The sequence below is a fragment of the Podarcis raffonei genome, chromosome 2 (assembly GCF_027172205.1).
Source record: "Podarcis raffonei isolate rPodRaf1 chromosome 2, rPodRaf1.pri, whole genome shotgun sequence".
NCBI lineage: Eukaryota > Metazoa > Chordata > Lepidosauria > Squamata > Lacertidae > Podarcis > Podarcis raffonei.
In genome coordinates, this window is record NC_070603.1 from 58,618,684 (window position 1) to 58,637,504 (window position 18,821).

Here is an 18,821-nt window from a genome sequence, read left to right on the forward strand (position 1 = left end):
TCGGGGTGAGTTCTGATGTTTCTCCTTTAGTGACAGAGAACACATGAGCAAGGGATGCTTACAAGTAGATATATTACATTACTCATTTATAAGAATGTTCGTCCTAGTCTAACTTTACTTTGAAACATGTGGCTGAACATCACCTGTTCCAATGAAATTTGCATTAGCTTTCCCATCCTCAAATAATTATTGCCTCATCAAATGTGAGGTACAAACTCAAGAAGGATGCCCTCAGTGTAGGTGTTGTCTGTGGTCAACAGCTGTTTTCTGCTTTCTTTAGGCTGATAAGTGATAGTCACAGTGACCTCAACATTTGCTTGCATCTCTTTTCTCATACTACATCCACAGGGTTACAGAATATGAATCACAATGGCAAAAAACAAAAATAACATAGTTCATTCCATTTCTGAAAGCAATATGAACTGGCCCTGCCATTTGGTCAAGTGAGGCAGCTGCCTCAGGTGGTGGATGCCAGGGTATGTTTGTGTGGAGTGATGGCAAGATGTTTGAGGGAAAAGCTGTGTGTACCAAGTTATGTCTTTGCCCTCAAGTGCGGTGGAGGGTGTCCTGGTCACCTGTGTTCAACTGCCAGCCCAGTCAGTTAGTTCTGTGTATGAAAAGAAACTGCCACAGATAACAACATGTCTTGGGATTGCCCTCCTATTTAAGGATGCTTCCAAAAGGCAAAACTAAGGGGCAGTTCTCAGTTATTGGCATCTGTGTGTCCTCTGTTGGTTGCAGAAATAAACACTGGAGGAAAGATTGTGGCTGCTCCACTCTTTCCTTGGTCCTGTAGTTGCTGCCCTACCTACAGGTGAGGGATGGTTTGACACAGCATTATGCCCAAACTTGGCTTATGATAGATCTCATTCCAGGTGTGCCACAAACTGTAACCACAGTTTGTTCTTCACTCACCACTCCTGGTTTGTCTGGGAAAGATGAGCCATGAACCTGGGTTTGGCTGTGACCCTAAACCAATCTACAGCTTAGCTCTGGGTAGTGCAGTAGCAGCAGGACCAAACCCACACGTTTGCTCATTCACACTAAGTTTTGACAACATTATTGTGTGAACTGAGTCTATTTATAGCCATACTTGATAACATTATAGAAGCAGATAAACGTTTAAGTCTGTGAGGCAGGACAAGGTTTAGGAAGGACCAAGTGTCCCCTTTTGGATTCATCCAGTGTTAAATTGTGAAGAAGTGAGGTACTTTAGCAAACTGTCATTATTTTCTGGATCTCAAAATGCTGCCCAATATAAAACCAGCATGTACTATGAGCAAAGCATAATAACATATGGTCTTAAATATGGGGGCGATGACGACCATTCCTTGACTTAAACTTTTTGCAAATGCAGCATTTTTTCCTCATGTGCACATTTCTGCTCTAAGAGATGTGTGTTGCTGGTGCACTTTTCTTTAGAAAACTGGCTTTCTTGAGAACCTGAGTACAAAATTTACAAAACACAAGAGACATTTCTCAGCCTTGCAGGTGGCTTTTCCAGTAGAAGCACACACCCCTTTTGCAGACCCAGCTAAGGTACGAGGTTCACCACGGAAGTCAAAAGCCTCTTTACTGTTATGTCATTTGAACTTTGTGGTTAGAATGGGTGTGTTTTTGATTGACTAGGGTAGTACCTGCTTATCTCTTTAAAAAGAAAAGAAAGAAAGGCATTATCTATCTGGTAAATAAATGAAATTTGCAGGTGTGTGTCCACAAGAACTTTGGGAGTGTGCCAATTACTTAATTTAGCAGTTAACTTCTTATGGGCTGCCTAAAAGGTGTGAGTGCCAAGTCTTTAATTGCTGAAGTCCACAAGAAAACTTTACTTGGATCGTATCCACAGAGAATTAAGGAATCGCCCGATCTACCAAGAAACTAAGAGAAGAGCCTGTCAGGGACTCGCTGTTGAGGCAGTCTTGTAGAGAATGAGAGGGTTGGGTGTATTTACTTACTTACTTACTTACTTACTTACTTACTTACTTAAACATTTCAGATTTTAAGCCCAATTTGCATTTTAGCGATAACATACTTTTTATTAAGAATCTCCTCAACCTTGTTATACAAACCACTAAATATTCTCAGTGGGGAGGTTATGTTAAGTAATATGTTTGAACATTGAATGTGTAAGTTTATGTCTTGAGTCAATGAATAAAACAAACACCATTAGATGTTCTGCTGGATAAATGTTTAATGGTCCTTGTATTCGTATTTGTTTAAAAACTAATAAAAATTGGGGGGGTTTTAATAAGAAAGGAATCTCTTCAATCTAAGCTTTTTTAAAAAAACGCCACACAAATAAACCTGCAAACCTTCAGAGAGGTATATTGATGTTAGTCTTTTTGCAGCAAACCAGCAAAGAATCTTGGAGCACCTTAAATACTTAAAAAAAAATGTGATGGCAAGGCTTTGGAGTAAAATTTCTGCAATTTAATGAAAATCCTGTGCTGAATAGTTTCACAATTAATTTGATTATGAATTAACCACATGTCTTAAACAAAAAAGGGTTTTGATAGGGTTATCTTTTCAAATGGAAGGTTGTGCTTGTTCTAAGAAAATAACCCATCAGGATTGGTCAAGCAGAGCACTCATTCACTCTAGAGTAGTTTTAAAGCTGCTGGCTAGGTGGCCCTGACTACCTGCGCATTTCTTAACATTTCCAAAGACCTATCTTTATGGCCTTGCTTATATGACCTTACCATCACTCTTCTGTGATTGAATGTTCCAGCTAGATGTGCCACTTCGGACTATCTGTGCTGACATGGCCATTAGCTGAGAAGTAAAGCACCAGCATAGAAGAACTTACATATGGATCATTACCCAAATCACATATTATGTTTATGCCAATACAGTGGTACCTCTGGTTACGTACTTAATTTGTTCTGGAGGTCTGTTCTTAACCCGAAACTGTTCTTAACCTGAAGACCACTTTAGCTAATGAGGCCTCCCACTGCCGCTGCACCACCACTGCATGATTTCTGTTCTCATCCTGAAGCAAAGTTTTTAACCCGAGGTAATATTTCTGGGTTAGCGGAGTCTGTAACCTGAAGCGTATGTAACCTGAAGCGTATGTAACCCGAGGTACCACTGTACATGCATGTTTGGCAGACTGTTGGCAGGGCTGGCCCAAGATGTTTTGCAGAACTGTAGGTGGCACCCCAAGTTAAATTTCAAGCTATTTTGGTACTTGAGGCAGAAAATCCACAATTACCTTCCCCCTCCTTGGCAGTAAAAATCTAACAAGCTAAAGATAGATAGATAGACAGACAGACACCCAAGAGCATTTGGAATTGCTAGTGCAGGCATAAAAGATGGTGTTGCATTAACCAGCTCTTACTTCTGAGTAAATGCATTCACAGTTGGAATCGGAGCTGGCCCAACCAAGGAGGCAAACTAGGCAATCATCAGGGTGACTCAATTTCAGAGGTGCCTGTCTTGGTTCTATAATGCATTGGGGAGAGAAGCCACTGTTTGCACTTATGGAGGAGAGGTGGACAAAGGCATCTCTGGCTGCTCAATATTCCTTTCTGTCCAGGAGGAGACAGTAGGAAGCCTTCTGATGTCCGTTACCTGTTTGTGGCATAGAAAAAAAGTGGCAAGGGGAAGGAAAAGAAGCAACGGGCATAAATAACCAAATAAGCTCATAGTATCACAGCTAGCTCATGTGTTGCTGTGCTGTTTGGAATATAAAGAGTTTTCTTAGGAAAGCAGGGAAAAAAGACAACCTTGGGCTAGCCCTGGCTGAGATGTTAAGCTCGATTCACTACAATGAGATTAACTACTAGTGCTCTAATTTTATAGGGCTGGTATGTTTGAGAGTACAGTATGAACAGTTATAAAATCAAGTGGGAGACCTCGTTTCTCACTTCAGGAACATCGTGCTCACATTCCTAGCTTAGGGGATGCTTTCTCCTTGGTTGCAGTTCAGTGAGCATTTAGCCACTTAATACCCACTGATGTTTAATTTGCCTAACCACCTCCTGGCCTGCTGCCTCTGGGGGTGCAGCTAGACAGGGGCTTACTATTGCAGATGAGTCGCTGTAAATGGGTCATTGGCAACAGTTTGGTTTTTTAAAAACCTACTAGATTTTGCATGTAAATGGTAAATCCCAATTGAATTTGACAGCGGTAGGGGTTAGGGGCTGGTATTTTTGAACCGTAAAAAAAAAAATCATTCCCAGAATAAGCACCCATCCAGAAGCACCCTGGGTACAATGGGGAGAGTTGTGCTGGCTGCTAGTTCCCAGTGTCAGCTCCAGAAGGCCAAAGACCTGAGAGTGCTTGGTATTCTCAAGCCAAGCCAGCAGTGGTAGAAACCAGCTATTTTGCTTGGCTGGTTAGGGAGCTTCATAGAAAAGCTTTTATGATTCAAACAAGCAAATATGGAGTTGCACTGGCTGCACACGTGGCTGCAGTAGCATGTCGGGACTTCTGGAGAACTTTGTGCTTTGAACCTGAACCTCGTGATGCACAGAAGTGAATGCAAGGAGTGTAAATCATTGGCTATGTGAATAGCAGCAGCATAAAGCCTCTCTAGGCTGACCAAGATGCTCAGAGTTTGGCCTTCTCAACTTTAGACTTCAGAAGCAAGGCTCAGGACTCCAGGTTTCAATATGGCTGCACACAGTCCAAACAGGACTTTGATAGGTGGCCTCTTTATTTCATCCATTTCACAGAAGTAAACAACCCCCTAAATTTCATTCTTTTAAAAAATAGGAGGGGCAGGGATGTGAAAACTGAAGTTTAGGGGGTTGCATGCCTTTGTTTGTCTGTGTTTCATTTGTTGTGGGAAGGTCATCTTCGCATCACCAGTTATTCTTATGTGAAATTGGTATTTAGTGGTTCCCACAATAGTTTCTATGGCAGGGGGGATCCCTGCCATAATACAAATTTGTGACTTTACTCTGTGGCTTCACTTACTTTCTTCAGTTACATTCTATACATGCGCGTATTATATTTTTAAAAATATGTTTAACCATAAAGCCGCATAGAGGTTTAATTTACAGTTAGGCAGGGTACAGATTTGGTTAGATAAATAAAATGTAGGTCTGAGAATAGGGCTATTTCCTGTCTCCCCCCCCCCCCCCCCGCTTCTGTTGTGGCACAGTTGCATTGTGTTACCATCTGCTGTGGCCTGATAATCATGTATGATTTGGTGGCAGCACATGCAGTGGTTGCATATCTCAGAATGAACAGAGCATTTACCATGGGCTCTAACTCCTGACCCCTGGCAACTCTAGTGATGGTGGGACATGTGTATTTCGGCAGCACACGCACAGCTGATGTCTTCCTCTGGAGCATTTCTCTATCCCATTCCAGTTCACTGGCTGCTGTTTGCAAAAGGCATCAAAAAACTAAATGCAATGATGTCCCCCTGCATATTTATTTTTATAAAATTGAATGGGGAGATATTCTGGAAGAAATACAGATAGATAGCGGTTTCATACACTCCATAACATATAGTTAGGTCCTTAGAAGCAGGAGTTATTAGCACCAACTTCTTCCTATCATGTGTACAGTCCACAAAACATATGCGTGACATTATCAATCGCAGCTTCCTTTCCTTTCCTTTCCTTTCCTTTCCGGAAGTATTTTTCCATGTAGAACATGTGCGGTGCTCCACTTTTAACACTGAATGAGATCCCTGCCTCTACTGATCCTACCTTTATTATTCCTCATGAGATTATTTTCTGAGTTTTCTCTCTGTTTCTGAGTGACAAATTTGATTTTTGCAGTTCTGGTGAAGTCAGTGTCAATTTAAAGGCAACTGTGGGCGAAACTGGGCAAGTATGAAATGGCAGAAATGCTTGAGGCAGTCAGGAAAGAAGTAAAACTGCTTCTTCATATGCTGCTTTTAAAACAAGCTCCTCTGTGTTTGCTCTGTCAGAAAAGGGTTGACGGTTCATGGTCTAGTCTTCTCTTCCAATTCTTGCTTTTAAATAATAATAATAATAATAACCTTAGAGGAATCAGCTGCTATATCATGTCGTCCTCCTTTTGGAAGGTGCAAGGTAGAAACTGAATGTTGTGTGCTTGTTTGACACATTCCTTATGAATGAGCTGAAATTCCCAGAGTGAAGGCCTGCATGTTGCATTTACGGACCCTAAGACTGAAGAATAATTTCTTAACATGAAGTAAAGGTAAAGAGTAAAGGGACCCCTGACCATTAGGTCCAGTCGTGACTGACTCTGGGGTTGCAGCGCTCATCTCGCTTTATTGGCCGAGGGAGCCGGCGTACGGCTTCCGGGTCATGTGGCCAGCATGACTAAGCCGCTTCTGGCGAACAAGAGCAGCGCACGGAAACGCTGTTTACTTTCCTGCCAGAGCGGTACCTATTTATTTACTTGCACTTTGACGTGCTTTTGAACTGCTAGGTTGGCAGGAGCAGGGACCGAGCAACGGGAGCTCACCCCATCGCGGGGATTCGAACCGCCGACCTTCTGATCGGCAAGTCCTAGGCTCTGTGGTGTAGCTTCACATAAAAGCACTGGTGGATACTCCCCATTCAAAAGTAATTCTTCTAAGTTGGTCCTCTAAAACTGAGACCCATCAGATGTGGCCCACAAATCATGGGTTTGAGAGGTTGTGCATATGTGCTTGCCACACTCTGGTGTTCTATACATCATGCAATAGTGCCATGGGACCTCCTTTTCCATAGCCTCACCCCACAGTCTGCTGCAATGTTTAAAAGCCTGCAACAACATGGGTCTTTCCATGGTGCCATCACTCTACAGAGAGTTTTATGGGAAAGACCCATTCAGTGACTTCAGCAACATGCCTGCAAGCTTTTAAAGCAGGGATGGAGACATCCCACCCACCAGAAGTTGCTTAACTACAGTGCCTATTAACAGTTATTATCAGTCACACTGACTAAGGGTGATGGGAGTCCAACAGTATCTGAGGACTCACTGGTTCCCCATCCCTGCCTTAAAGATTGCAGTCGTTGTGAGACGAGACTTTCCCAAGAAGCTGTCAAGACGCACCTGAAAGCCTGTAGTTCTTTGGCTGTATGGTGATCTTCACCATGCATGCAAGCCTGCTTGCCTGCTTCCATGAGCTCTGTAAAAGTAAAATATATCACTCTAAAGGTGGTACGTTGTGTTAGTTTAGATATACTGATGGAGATAAGCACTTCATCTGGGAAGACCATGTCACAGAAATAATCTCTAGCCAGTGCTTCACACAAGAGCACAGCACATTTAGACAATTAGAGTGGCATGATAAATGGGCCTGTGAATCCTCCCCTTTGATGGGACCTGTTTCCCATTCATTATCATTCCAACCATCTTGCTAACAAAAGCAGAGCCAGACCTGGATTCAGAACATGCAGCCATACCCAGGCTGAAGTGTTTGCTTTCGTGTATTTGTCTCTAAGGCTTCTGTCCTGCCTGTTGAACAGCCGCTGTGTTGCTTCTGACATAGACAGCTAGTTTAAAACTTACTTAGCCATTGGTAAGGTTCATTTTAGGATGCCTCCGTCTCTCTGTCACCCCATCCTCATGAATTGTGAAACTCAAAAGGCTAAAATTTCTCAAGCCCCTCTCTCCTCTGACTTGTATTTTTCAGTCCAACAAGGTTCCTGTAGTGCAGCCGTCCCATGGTGTCCATCCACTCACGCCACTCATCCCATACAGCAATGAACATTTCAGCCATGGCTCCCATTCGCCACACCTGCCCGCTGACATCAACCAGAAACAAGGTAACCATGATGCTATCAGCTTCCTCTATTTACTTTGCAAGGAGTGGGGGAAAGGAGGGGAGGCGTCTGAAAATAATTTTAGAAAACTTATGGGTTAAAAAAAGGTAGGCTGATAATAGGCTTGTCAACTCACTAAACTTTACCCATATCAATGAAAGTCAGAATGATTACTGCAAATATTCACCCTTGAACTGTATTTCACAGCCATCCTCATCCATTTTGCACATCACCTCTGAAGGTCTGAAAGCTATTCTCAAGCACCAAAGCTGCTGGCATATGCATTTCTACTTTTAGGAGTAGTATTCAGGGGCCCTTGTGAGCAAAGAAGCAGCAGGAGGAGGGGTGCTTAACCCTTCCCTACCGGCCACTTGACTCTCAAAAATTGTTCCAGTTTGCTGCTTTTCCCCTCCTCCTTGGGATTAAAAAAATACTTCTTACAAAGGCAAATGTGCTTTGATCTTGGTGGGTGATTCGCTTGCTAGATGATTTGGAATGGAGACATTGCAGGAAGGGGAAAGGGGTCAAGCACTTCCTCAAAGAAGAACCCTTCCCTAGACTTCAAGGCAACCATGTGAGGCGGCTAATTAGTAAAATAAAATAAAACCTGAAAACATGTATGATCCTAATCATGGGCCTACTGCTTCTCATCTAAGTTTGGCCCTGAGTGATTAATGTGGGTTCAAGAGCAAGTTGTGGTCTTGGTCACACACTCTTTTCTGACATTTAGTGGTATTTTCTTTCACAACCCCCTCACAGCGTCGAGGTGTGCCTAAGCTGACTATTTAGATACGACTGGGACCAAAAGCATTTTTTCCTAGTGGTTTCTGCATGACATTTCTTCAAGGAGCCCATCAAAATAAGTGAGAGATATGCCACTGTGATGTTTGATGTATTGTGGCTCAACTTCCATTGGTTGAATAATGACAGTATAATAATATTGTCTTTAAATTTCCAGCGTAAATTTGTTTCCTTTCTCATATTGTAGTGGGCACAGTGTCACATGATAGCATTTATCCTATAAACTATGGAATATACGCACCTTGTTTCTGTGTTAATAAAAATATTTGATTTAAAAAAGTTAGTGGCCACATTCACATGTCAAGATGAACTAAGATCCCTAGATTATTGTTGTTTTGTCCCTTTCTTCTCATATGCAGATAAAGCTAACTGGAATGTGATAGCTTATCACAGAATCATAGAATTGTAGAATTGGAAGCACAGCCAGTGTCCTTCTTGGTCTGCAATTTAGGGGAGTTTGAATGGGGACATAAAACAATATTTAAATATCGTTATCGTGGCATGTGAACCCTGGAGCCTACTCTCAATCAAGACAGAAATGTAAGCCAGGGTTAGAGTTGACTTCATGAATCCTGGGTTCACACATCATAATAAGATACCCTCTCCTGGTTTGTTTTATCCACTCATGCAAAGGAAGAACAGGTTGTGCGTACTAGCATGCTGCTCTTTCACAGTAAGATAGGGTCAGCCAGGAGTCCTGGCTTATTGTGTTATGAAATTGCAGTCAGTGGTACAAAACTGTTAGGTACTTCCTACCCTTAAAGGTAAAGGTAAAGGGACCCCTAACTGTTAGGTCCAGTCGCGAACGACTCTGGAGTTGCGGTGCTCATCTTGCTTTACTGGCCAAGGGAGCCGGCATACAACTTCCGGCTCATGTGGCCAGCATGACTAAGCCACTTCTGGCGAACCAGAGCAGTGCACGGAAATACCGTTTACCTTCCCACCGGAGCAGTACCTATTTATCTACTTGCACTTTGATGTGCTTTCAAACTGCTAGGTTGGCAGGAGCAGGGACTGATCAATGGGAGCTCACCCCGTCGCGGGGATTCGAACCACCGACCTTCTGATCGGTAAGCCCTAGGCTCTGTGGTTTGGACCACAGCGCCACCCGCATCCCTTATAAAAACAAAAAATCAAGACCATTTTGATTGCTTCAGTTCTTTGTCACGTGGCAAAGGAAAACTGATGGGTTAGGATTTGTGCAGGAATGTGCAGGATTTTACATTTACCAGCTTTACAGCTTGTCATTTAAGAACTACTGTATTTTTTGCTCTATAAGACTCACTTTTTCCCTCCTAAAAAGTAAGGGGAAATGTGTGTGCGTCTTATGGAGCAAATGCAGGCTGTGCAGCTATCACAGAAGCCAGAACAGCAAGAGGGATTGCTGCTTTCACTGCACAGCAATCCCTCTTGCTGTTCTGGCTTCTGAGATTCAAAATATTTTTTTTTCTTGTTTTCCTCCTCCAAAAACTAGGTGCGTCTCATGGTCTGGTACGTCTTATAGAGCAAAAAATACGGTACTTTCACTTTAACTCTCTGATAGCGCTTTTTATTACTGAGTTTTAAATGTGTACTTTTATATAGATTGGGAACACACACAAACAAGCAACAATCCAGATGTATCATTTCTTATTTGAAATTCCTTAATGAAGATGAGGTGATTGTGGTGATGATCATGAAAATCCCATTTCATTTACAATCCATAACTTACCCAGATTCACAAGCCCGTGGGAATCGTCAGGGGGCAGTTTTCACTTGTACCTGTGGTACTTTTGATGGCCTGTGCATGTTCATTCTCAACTCTGAATTTCTGTCTCAGAAACAATTTTGGCAAGTGGTATAGTCCTAAAATGTTTATTTCAATGGAGAATGCACCTGGAATAGCACACAGTAGGCTCCAAGTACTGTTGTCTTTAGTTTTCCATAAACGGGGATTATGGCTTGGATCTTCCACCGACAGAAACCCATTTCAACCCAGCATAAGAATCTTGTGTGAGAAAAGTAAGGTCCATCCACCTGCAGAAGCTCTTTGCTCAAGAGATTTCCATGGCCCAGTAGAGTTTATATGCTGCAGCCCATATCTTTCTTATTAGCCTTGTTTCTCATCCTGTAACACAGCCCAGCTGCCCACTCCCAAGACATTGTGATGCTGTACTTCTTTCACTCATACCTCTTTGGCCTTCAAACAGGTGGTTCTCCGCGGTCCTACACTTATACCACCTGACCTTCCTAGACACTTGCATCCACTCTCAGTGGGGTATTCCTGAACAAACATGTCTTGAGAGATGTAAAGAATGTTTATTTCATAGAATTTCTCCTTACAGCTTTCTGGAGTTGGATATGGTTTCACAGTAGTAATTACCAGTTGCATATTTCCCCTCCACACCCTACTCAAGCTCCTAAGCAATGGCAAAGCAATGCACCTTGTATGGTTAAGCATGCTGCCAAACACCAAGGCTGTTAAGGAGTGTGTTAAGCAAATGTCATGAAGTTAGCACATGTGCTATCTTAAGCCCCTTAGAGAATTATTCTGCTGCACTTTAGACCCCAGGAAACATTAAGAATGTTTGACCTGGGCTCAGAAGATTTTTCATTCTCCTGCTCCCTACAAACTGAACATGTTCTCTACACATCTAGTCTCTTGGATCTAAAATTGCCCACCAGCATTCAAAGAAAATTAAACCTAAAACATAAGAATAAAAAGAGTTAACGAATTATAACCTACAAGAAGCTTGGCTAAGGGCAAATATTGAAGTCTGGCAGGAAGTGGTGAATGAGGATAGTTCAAATCTTGCTTGGCTCTTCAGGGAATATAACACAAAGTACCTTATATCCAGCTGTCCTTGAACATACCCACAGAATAAGTCCCATGACTTTTGAAGAGGCTTTGAAAGTCTCTGTGAGTGCACCTCAAGAGACTTATTCTTAGAATAAAAAGCCATAACACAAGTCTACCCTGAGGATGGAAAGCTCCCCTGTTGCATGAGCTGGCTTGAAGTTAAGCTTGTTGCTGTGGCTGCTGACAGCATCCCAGTGTGACTGACTGTAGAAGGCCCATGGCTTAAGGACTCTCATGGATTGGACATGCGCCAAAGCAGATCCACAGCATCCTTAAGTTTATGATGAGGCGGCTTATGTGAGAGAAAGGAGCTGTCTTAATTCATTTTTACAGACTGAAAAAAATAATTAAGGCTGCTCATTCCAGTCAGCGATTAAAATTGCAACGTGGGAATTTTGATGAGGCTTACCACTTGTTTCTGATTTCGTGATTTTTACTCATGTGAGAAGCCAATGGGAACACTTCCATAAATGAACATCACCATGCTGGAAGTACGTTGCCCTGAAGTGGGAAGCGTAATCTGAAGCATCCTTCTGGATGTGACCAAAGTGTAACTGCCCATCTTTGCAGATGGAGAATGGAAGCAGGAGGCTCTGCTTATGCATTGAATGAGTATTACCACATCCCATACTGCTTTGGATTTCTAAGCAGTTGTGTGATATTGTAACATTGGCTGGAGGCCGCAGAGAGCTGTCTCTCAGGTAGTTACAACCACTGCCACCACCTGCATAGTTTGTTCTCTTTCCACCCTCACGCAGGTTCATGTATACAGTGTTTGTGATATCAAGCGATGACTTTCATACATGAAACCACCATCACAGATCAAACACATGTGGTAGAATTTCCATACCACCTAAAAGATTATTATTCCATGAAGGCCATTCAGCCAGCCTGGGGTGTGTGTGCTAAACATAACCTACAGTCAGAAAGAAGCAACATACACTTTTTCCAAACACAATAAGAATGCAACCTAATGTCGCGATAGTGCTCATTCTATTTAAGATTCTGTCTCTTGTTGGTAAGATATATTTTAAACTATAGAAAGTTGGGGTGGAAGGGAGATAAAAACTTCTCTAGGAACTAACATACCCCAGTTGGTCAACAAACTGGTGTGCTAAACAGAAGCAGCAGAAACCAAGAAACTAAGGTCCTAAAGGAGGAGGAAGAATTAAGTTTGTTTTAGGAAACTGGTGTGCACTGGGTGAATTGAGAAGAAAGAAAGAAATCCTTTCCCCACCCCTTTTCTCCCACACTCATGCTCCTTCTAATGACCGTCCACTCATTCCTGAGTAAATTACCTTTCCAACCCCACATATGAAAACCGGTGACTTAACTTGGTGGTGGTTGGGTTTTTTTGTACTTTGATGATAATACTTAGAAATTACATACCACATTCAAAGTACTTCACATATATTATCTCTGCCATCCTTTCCGCAGCACTGTGGTGTAGGCCCACATTGCTATCCCTCTATTATAGATAGGGGTTTGGGGATGAGGCTGAGAAGGCTGGCCCAAAGCCATCTTTTGAGGTTGTGGGTGGCTGAGGTGAGAATTGAATTGAGGACTCCCCAACTCAAATCTTTTCTGCTGCATTACACCAGCTTTATCTTGTCTCTACTCCATGTGCTTTTGTCCCACTCATTTCCTGTACTTACCACCTCCTTCAGTGCCCTACCTTGGCTGACTACGCCGCACCAACTTCATCTTTTGCGTACTCCGGATACTTTTGTCCCACTCACTTCCTGTACTCCTCACCCCATCAGTGCTGTACCTTGATTGTCTGGTTGCAGTATTGTGTTGAAGAGTATCTTAATAGGTAGGAAAGCCTAAGGATATTTATTCTGTCCAGAAATGGGGGACAAGGGAGAGACAAAGTAAGTTAACCAATTCTGGTTATTGGATGCTAAGAAATACTGAACCTTTGTACCATGTCTGTTTTAGCCAAGTTAATGCTACTTAAAAGAAAGCTAGAAATTGCTTCACCTAAACTTCCTGATGTTTCGATTTTCTGCCAGGTGTACACCGTCCTTCTCAAACATCAGACATTTCTGGTTTCTATTCCCTCCCTCCTAGTGGAGTTGGACAGATAACACCTTCTATGGGATGGTAAGTATTAAATACCTATAACTGAGGGAAGTTTGTCCAAATTGGGCTACCTGGGCAACACCAACCATTCTCCACAACACCTGAAACTGTATATGTACACACTTCAGTATACTTTTCCCTGGCACCACAATTAGTTCTTGGCACTGGTCTAGATGTGAAAAAAAGATTTTGAGCAAGATATTGGTTCTCTCTCCTGCTCTCCTACTTTGATCAGGGACTGTTGTGTTGACCCTTGGCCTAGAATCTCTTGTTCAGCCCCTTGCTGCCATTCTGAAATGCCAATAACAAGCAAAAGCGTGGTAGATCATAGAATTTGCTTTCTTCTCACCACAGGCAAGTGTATACCTGAGTTATTGAAGAAATATTGTTGTTAAATTCTGTCCCTAAAACATATGGTTCTACAGAAGGCCTTCCCCTTCTTACTATGGATTAATGGCAATCCAATGTGGGTCCTGGTAAACATGAAAGAGAGAGGGAAAATGCAATCTGTGGCAGAGTCTTTTAAATGAAGATGGACAGCATTTTCTCCACTTCATGGCTGTATATTTAGGCCAGAAGCTGAGGTGACAAAAGCACTCAACACACATTCAACCATAAGTAGACCTCTCCCCACCCCTTCCATGTATTAATTCACTTACATGATGCAGCAGGCGTTAGTAGAAATGTGCAATGCATGACAGTGTGGAATTGTAGAAACTTCAACCCACCATTTCTGAACTGAAGAGGTTGCCAGAATATTACTATTACTACTACTACTACTACTACTAATAATAATAATAGAGAGTAAAGTTCCTGTGTATCAGCTGAGCGCACTCTGTAGAGATGGGGGAGATATTTAGTTCAGTTTGCATTTAAAGGTGAACCTAACTAATTTGTGTTTTCCAAAACGATTCTGAAATCTAAAGACAACCTTCAAAATGTGTGCTTTTCTGAATTTTGCACTGTAGTTCTCCAGCCAAGTAATGTGTGCAAAAATGAATGTACTGGGACAAAGTGTGCATAAAAATGCACATGTTAGTGAAAGTAACCTACAAAGATGCATTATGTTCAGCAATACTGTTTTGCAAAAATGTAAAACTGCATATAAACATGTGCATCTTGGGAGAAATTCACACTAAAATGTTAGTGAATTTCCACAGTGATTTTTTAAAACACACGCACACACACAAAATGTGCAAACTGATATTGGAGAACTAAACTTAAGATTGGAAGAATGAGAAATGGAAAGAAACCATCATTTGCAGATTCACCCATCCTTAGCAGTATGCAGATAGGAATTTCTGCCATAACTGTGGCACAGGCATGTTAAGTGCATCACCTAAGGGAGATGCAATAAAACACATCACAAAGCAATACAATACAATATTTGACTACCAAATGATTTTCTATATATTTATTCACAAAGAAGAGGCACCTGAGGCTTCAGGCTTTATGGTTGGTTGGTTGGTTGGTTCTTTAGATGTTTTATGTTTAACATTGTATCTGTCCTAGATTTGCTATAATTTGGGCGATGATTAACTACTGTTTAAAAGGAATAAAGTAATTTGGAGAGGATAGGAAGACCTCTGAGTTATTTTTCTGTCGGCTTGGAAGGGTGTCCGCAGAAAAGACAGACAGGAAGTATGTAAGGCACAAACCCTGCTTCTAGAAAGCAATGCTGATACTGATACTAATATTGGTTTGTTGCTTGATCGGGCAGCATCTTCATGCTTTTACTTTCTATTAGCCCCTCTTGCCAACTTTAACCACTAGTGATCAGACAGCCAGATTTTTAGTAAGGGATTAAAGAGATGAAGAGGCAGACATTTCCATTAGCACTTTCTCCCCATAGCCAGCACAAAGTATTTCTCCATTTTCAATGCAATGTCTGTTTCCATCAAAAAGTTGCATCTAGAGGAAGCCCAGTTTTTCTTCCAGTTGCACTGGGGATGGAATCCAGAGGCCTGCACATATGTAGAAAACTGCTTTGTATCTGACCATGGGCCAGGCTACATGTTACATTAAATATGTGTCTTCGTTTACATCTTTCTGTTTTAAAAAACCAGCAACACTGCAGCAGGACCCAAGCAGGAATGGGACGCACAGCATATCAGGAGAAGGTCTATCTCTCTTCTCCAAACACAGGTGCACAGCAGAGTCAGACCAATTTCATGCTTTATGCAGAAATTGTGTTTGCTGATAGTACACCACCAGTTTTTGTTTCTCACAGCATACGTAAAAAATGACAACCCAGCTGTGTCCCTAAATGCACAACAGGGAGCCCCGATATGGCCATGACTTTGCACTCTTTCACTCATATTGACATTCCTAAATGAAGCGAAATTCCTGCACAAAATCCAAATACCTATAAAAATGTTGAGGAAACCCATATGTAAATCATAAAGATGTTATGATAGCATTTTCCAGAGCTTGCTGGATTGCAGCACTTGGCTTTGAACTCCTGGTGCATCAGTGTACAGTGGAAAATCCCACAATGTGTGCACAGTACCATTTGCATGTGGGTGTACTGGAGATGCTTACGCAGAAGTACACTTTGTGAACCTATAAAACTCTGGTGCAAGTTTATCTTTGGATTGCAGTCATTGCATAGAGCTCTAAGAAAGTTAGGTGTGGCTTAATTTGTCTGCAAGCTCAGTAAGATATAAGCATTTAGTTAAAAACTTGTTCTCGGGGATTTTATATTTACTTGGCTTCTCCAAATTTGCAGTTTAAATGTTTCCCGGCCTATATAATGTATGCGATCTTCTCCCATTTGTATACACTGAGCTGTCTACAAGCAAGTGCAACTGATGCCCCTCCAATAATACGTCCAGGGGTGTGGGGGGGGTGTTTTGTTACTTGGTCTCTCCACACCATGCTTTGCAGAGGTTTGGCAGCGTTAGCAGTGCTGAAATTAATTGTGGAGGAGGAGGAAGACTTCAGAGCCCCCATCTGCCAGTAACAAGCACTGTGGTATGTGAATGGCTCTGAACGTTCACTGATCTGGAATGAGGCTGACTTCAAACACAAAGGGGTCTGAATGCAGGAAGCAGCTTTTCCTTAGCAAGAAAGAGTTCGGCAGGAATGTCCTTTGTACCTGCCAAGTATTTTGGGGAAGAGGCCCTGTAATAAGTCTCCCTTTAATTAGGTGGAATGACAAGTCAAGAACCTCAAATAAAAATGACTTGCAGTCCAGTCTGGTGAGCTTGTTCACTGAAGCTTAGCTGCAAACACACCTTCCCTAAAAAGCCTTGTAAATGGTGTCAGCTGCACAATATGAGCTACGTATGCAACAATTTAACTTGATGCCTCATGCTGGTTTTGAAATAACTTAAGTAAATAAATATTTCCATTCTACTTTCACAGGTTTTTTTTTTAAAAAAACACACATACAGACACATACAAAAAAAAGCACTTTCATTCTGAATAGTCAGAATCGTGGATTGATTTTCCAGTTGAAATAATTTCCATGTCAGGTTCACATTGATGAAAAACTTCCTTGGCAACAACCATTTCTTTTCTTGGGGAATCTTGGCCTATGGAATAATGAATGTCACTTCAGAATTAAACTGTGTTCTCATCTCCAAGGCCCAAATGTTGAAACTTCAAAAGTCTGCTTCGTGTTGTAGCACTTGGCTAGTGTTCGGTATATTTTTACATGTGCTCCTAAGTTTGCAGCAATGTTGCTTGGGTTGCAAGTTTTTAAGCAAGTAATGAATTAGTAGGAATAGTAATAATACTTAGGAGAATTAAAGTGTTGCATATGTCATTGATCCCTCTGTTCAGCCTGTCAAGTAGGCCTCCATTATTATTATTATTATTATTATTATTATTATTATTATTATTATTATTCAGGCTTAGGGAGAAGGAGCAGAGAGTTGTCTAAGTTCGCCTAATGAGTGTGATTTGAACCTACTGACTCAGAACTCAACAGCCACTGTAATATGCCTATTAATATTGATACAGAGAGGGCTACCCAGGCCTTAACACTAACCCACGAGGGGAGCAAGGACATAGATCAAAGAGCAGGCACAAACTATTGTGGGAGTTTGAACAACACTCATTCTTCCAGCTGTGCCACTCATGCTGATCCTGCTCATCTTCACCCTGCACCAGCTTTTAGGGACTAAGGGGCAGAATCAAGAGTAAGCAATGACATCAACAGCACTCCAAACCCAAAGGTTCCTGCTTCAATTACAGCTAAGGAGAAAGCATTTGGAATCAGCATGCAGTAGGATTTGAAATGTCACCCTTTAGGGCTATAGGGATTGTGCGTCAAGAAGCTTGTGTGCAAATCAACTTGGATCAAGGCCTAGTTCTTTAGCAACGTTGCAGAGCTGGGAGTATAATAAGCACAGGTAGGGTTTTAAGGTGGCATTAGTGGAACTTTCCTGTAGACCTGTTTAGACCCACCTCCAGCTGAAGCTCACCTCGCCTCACCTCCCCATCAGGACAGAAGCCAATGTACAACAGGAGGCTTCTCCTTTTCCCAAAAATACAAGTCCGTGACGAGTCCAGTTGGGAAAAGGGTATGCAGGAAAGGTGGCACCGATATAGATGCTTTATGGACTCTTTCTTCCTGATCCCAGGCAGAGCCAGCCTGTCTGTCCTTTCCAGTCATGTGGATTTAGACAGCCCTATACGTCGGCGCTCACTGCTGGGGCTTCTTTCTCTAGGTAAGTATGAGCTGCCTAAGTCAGGACAAAATCACTCTGCTTCTTTTGCAGTCCACGCCGTTCAAGCTTGCAGCACTTAGGGAGGCTTCTGGGTGGCAGCACCAGGGAAGGGAGTCTCCTGTTTTAGGCAGGTGGCTTTTTAAAATAATAATCCTTTAAAACAACACACAAACTTAGCACGCTCTCAAAAAGGAGTAACACAATTTTGGCTTTGGTCAACAATAGTAGGGGGTAGAGAGAGAGAACCCTCATGAAGATGCTGTAAAGTCCGTTTTCATGTGAGCACCACCACTGCAGCCTCAAACGTCAGTATGTCTCTTAGTCTTATGTGGCTGGAGACAAAAAATAGAGTCTGTAAGTGCTTTGACGAAAGGTTTCACCTCTCATGGTGTGCACACATTTCTTTTGTTCTATTGTTGCCTGTGGTTAAACAGTTCTTCCTCCCCAGATTTTTTTTAATAAACAACAACAATGCAAAACTTTGCAAAAGTTATTTACCAGGCCTGGTAAGAAGGATGAGCACACACATTGCAAGCAGTGGTGTCCCTTTTTGCTTTCAGCTCTCAAAAGAACCAACAACGCTGTTGTCTGTCTCCAACATAAGGCTCCCCTTGTGGTGTCACTTCATAATACTGCAGAACATAATGGGCACCCTTATTACTACCTCTGCAATGGTCGTCATCTTCAGCTAACAAAAGTAGAAATTGGTCTTGTTTGGGACAG

The 18,821-nt window shown here is 42.1% G+C and overlaps 1 protein-coding gene across 12 annotated transcripts in view; it reads left to right on the forward strand.

Moving 5' to 3' along the window:
* The window catches only part of TCF7 (transcription factor 7), a 117,179-nt gene that overhangs the window by 68,737 nt on the left and 29,621 nt on the right, over positions 1-18,821 (forward strand). For 9 of the 12 annotated variants that reach the window (XM_053376803.1, XM_053376800.1, XM_053376804.1 and 6 more), the window contains exons 4-6: positions 7,568-7,700; positions 13,353-13,443; positions 18,012-18,098. In XM_053376803.1, coding sequence (XP_053232778.1) covers positions 7,568-7,700; positions 13,353-13,443; positions 18,012-18,098 — 311 coding nt within the window. The remainder of the gene's footprint in view (positions 1-7,567; positions 7,701-13,352; positions 13,444-18,011; positions 18,099-18,821) is intronic. The other 3 variants (XM_053376796.1, XM_053376798.1, XM_053376807.1) reach the window with 1 other exon arrangement.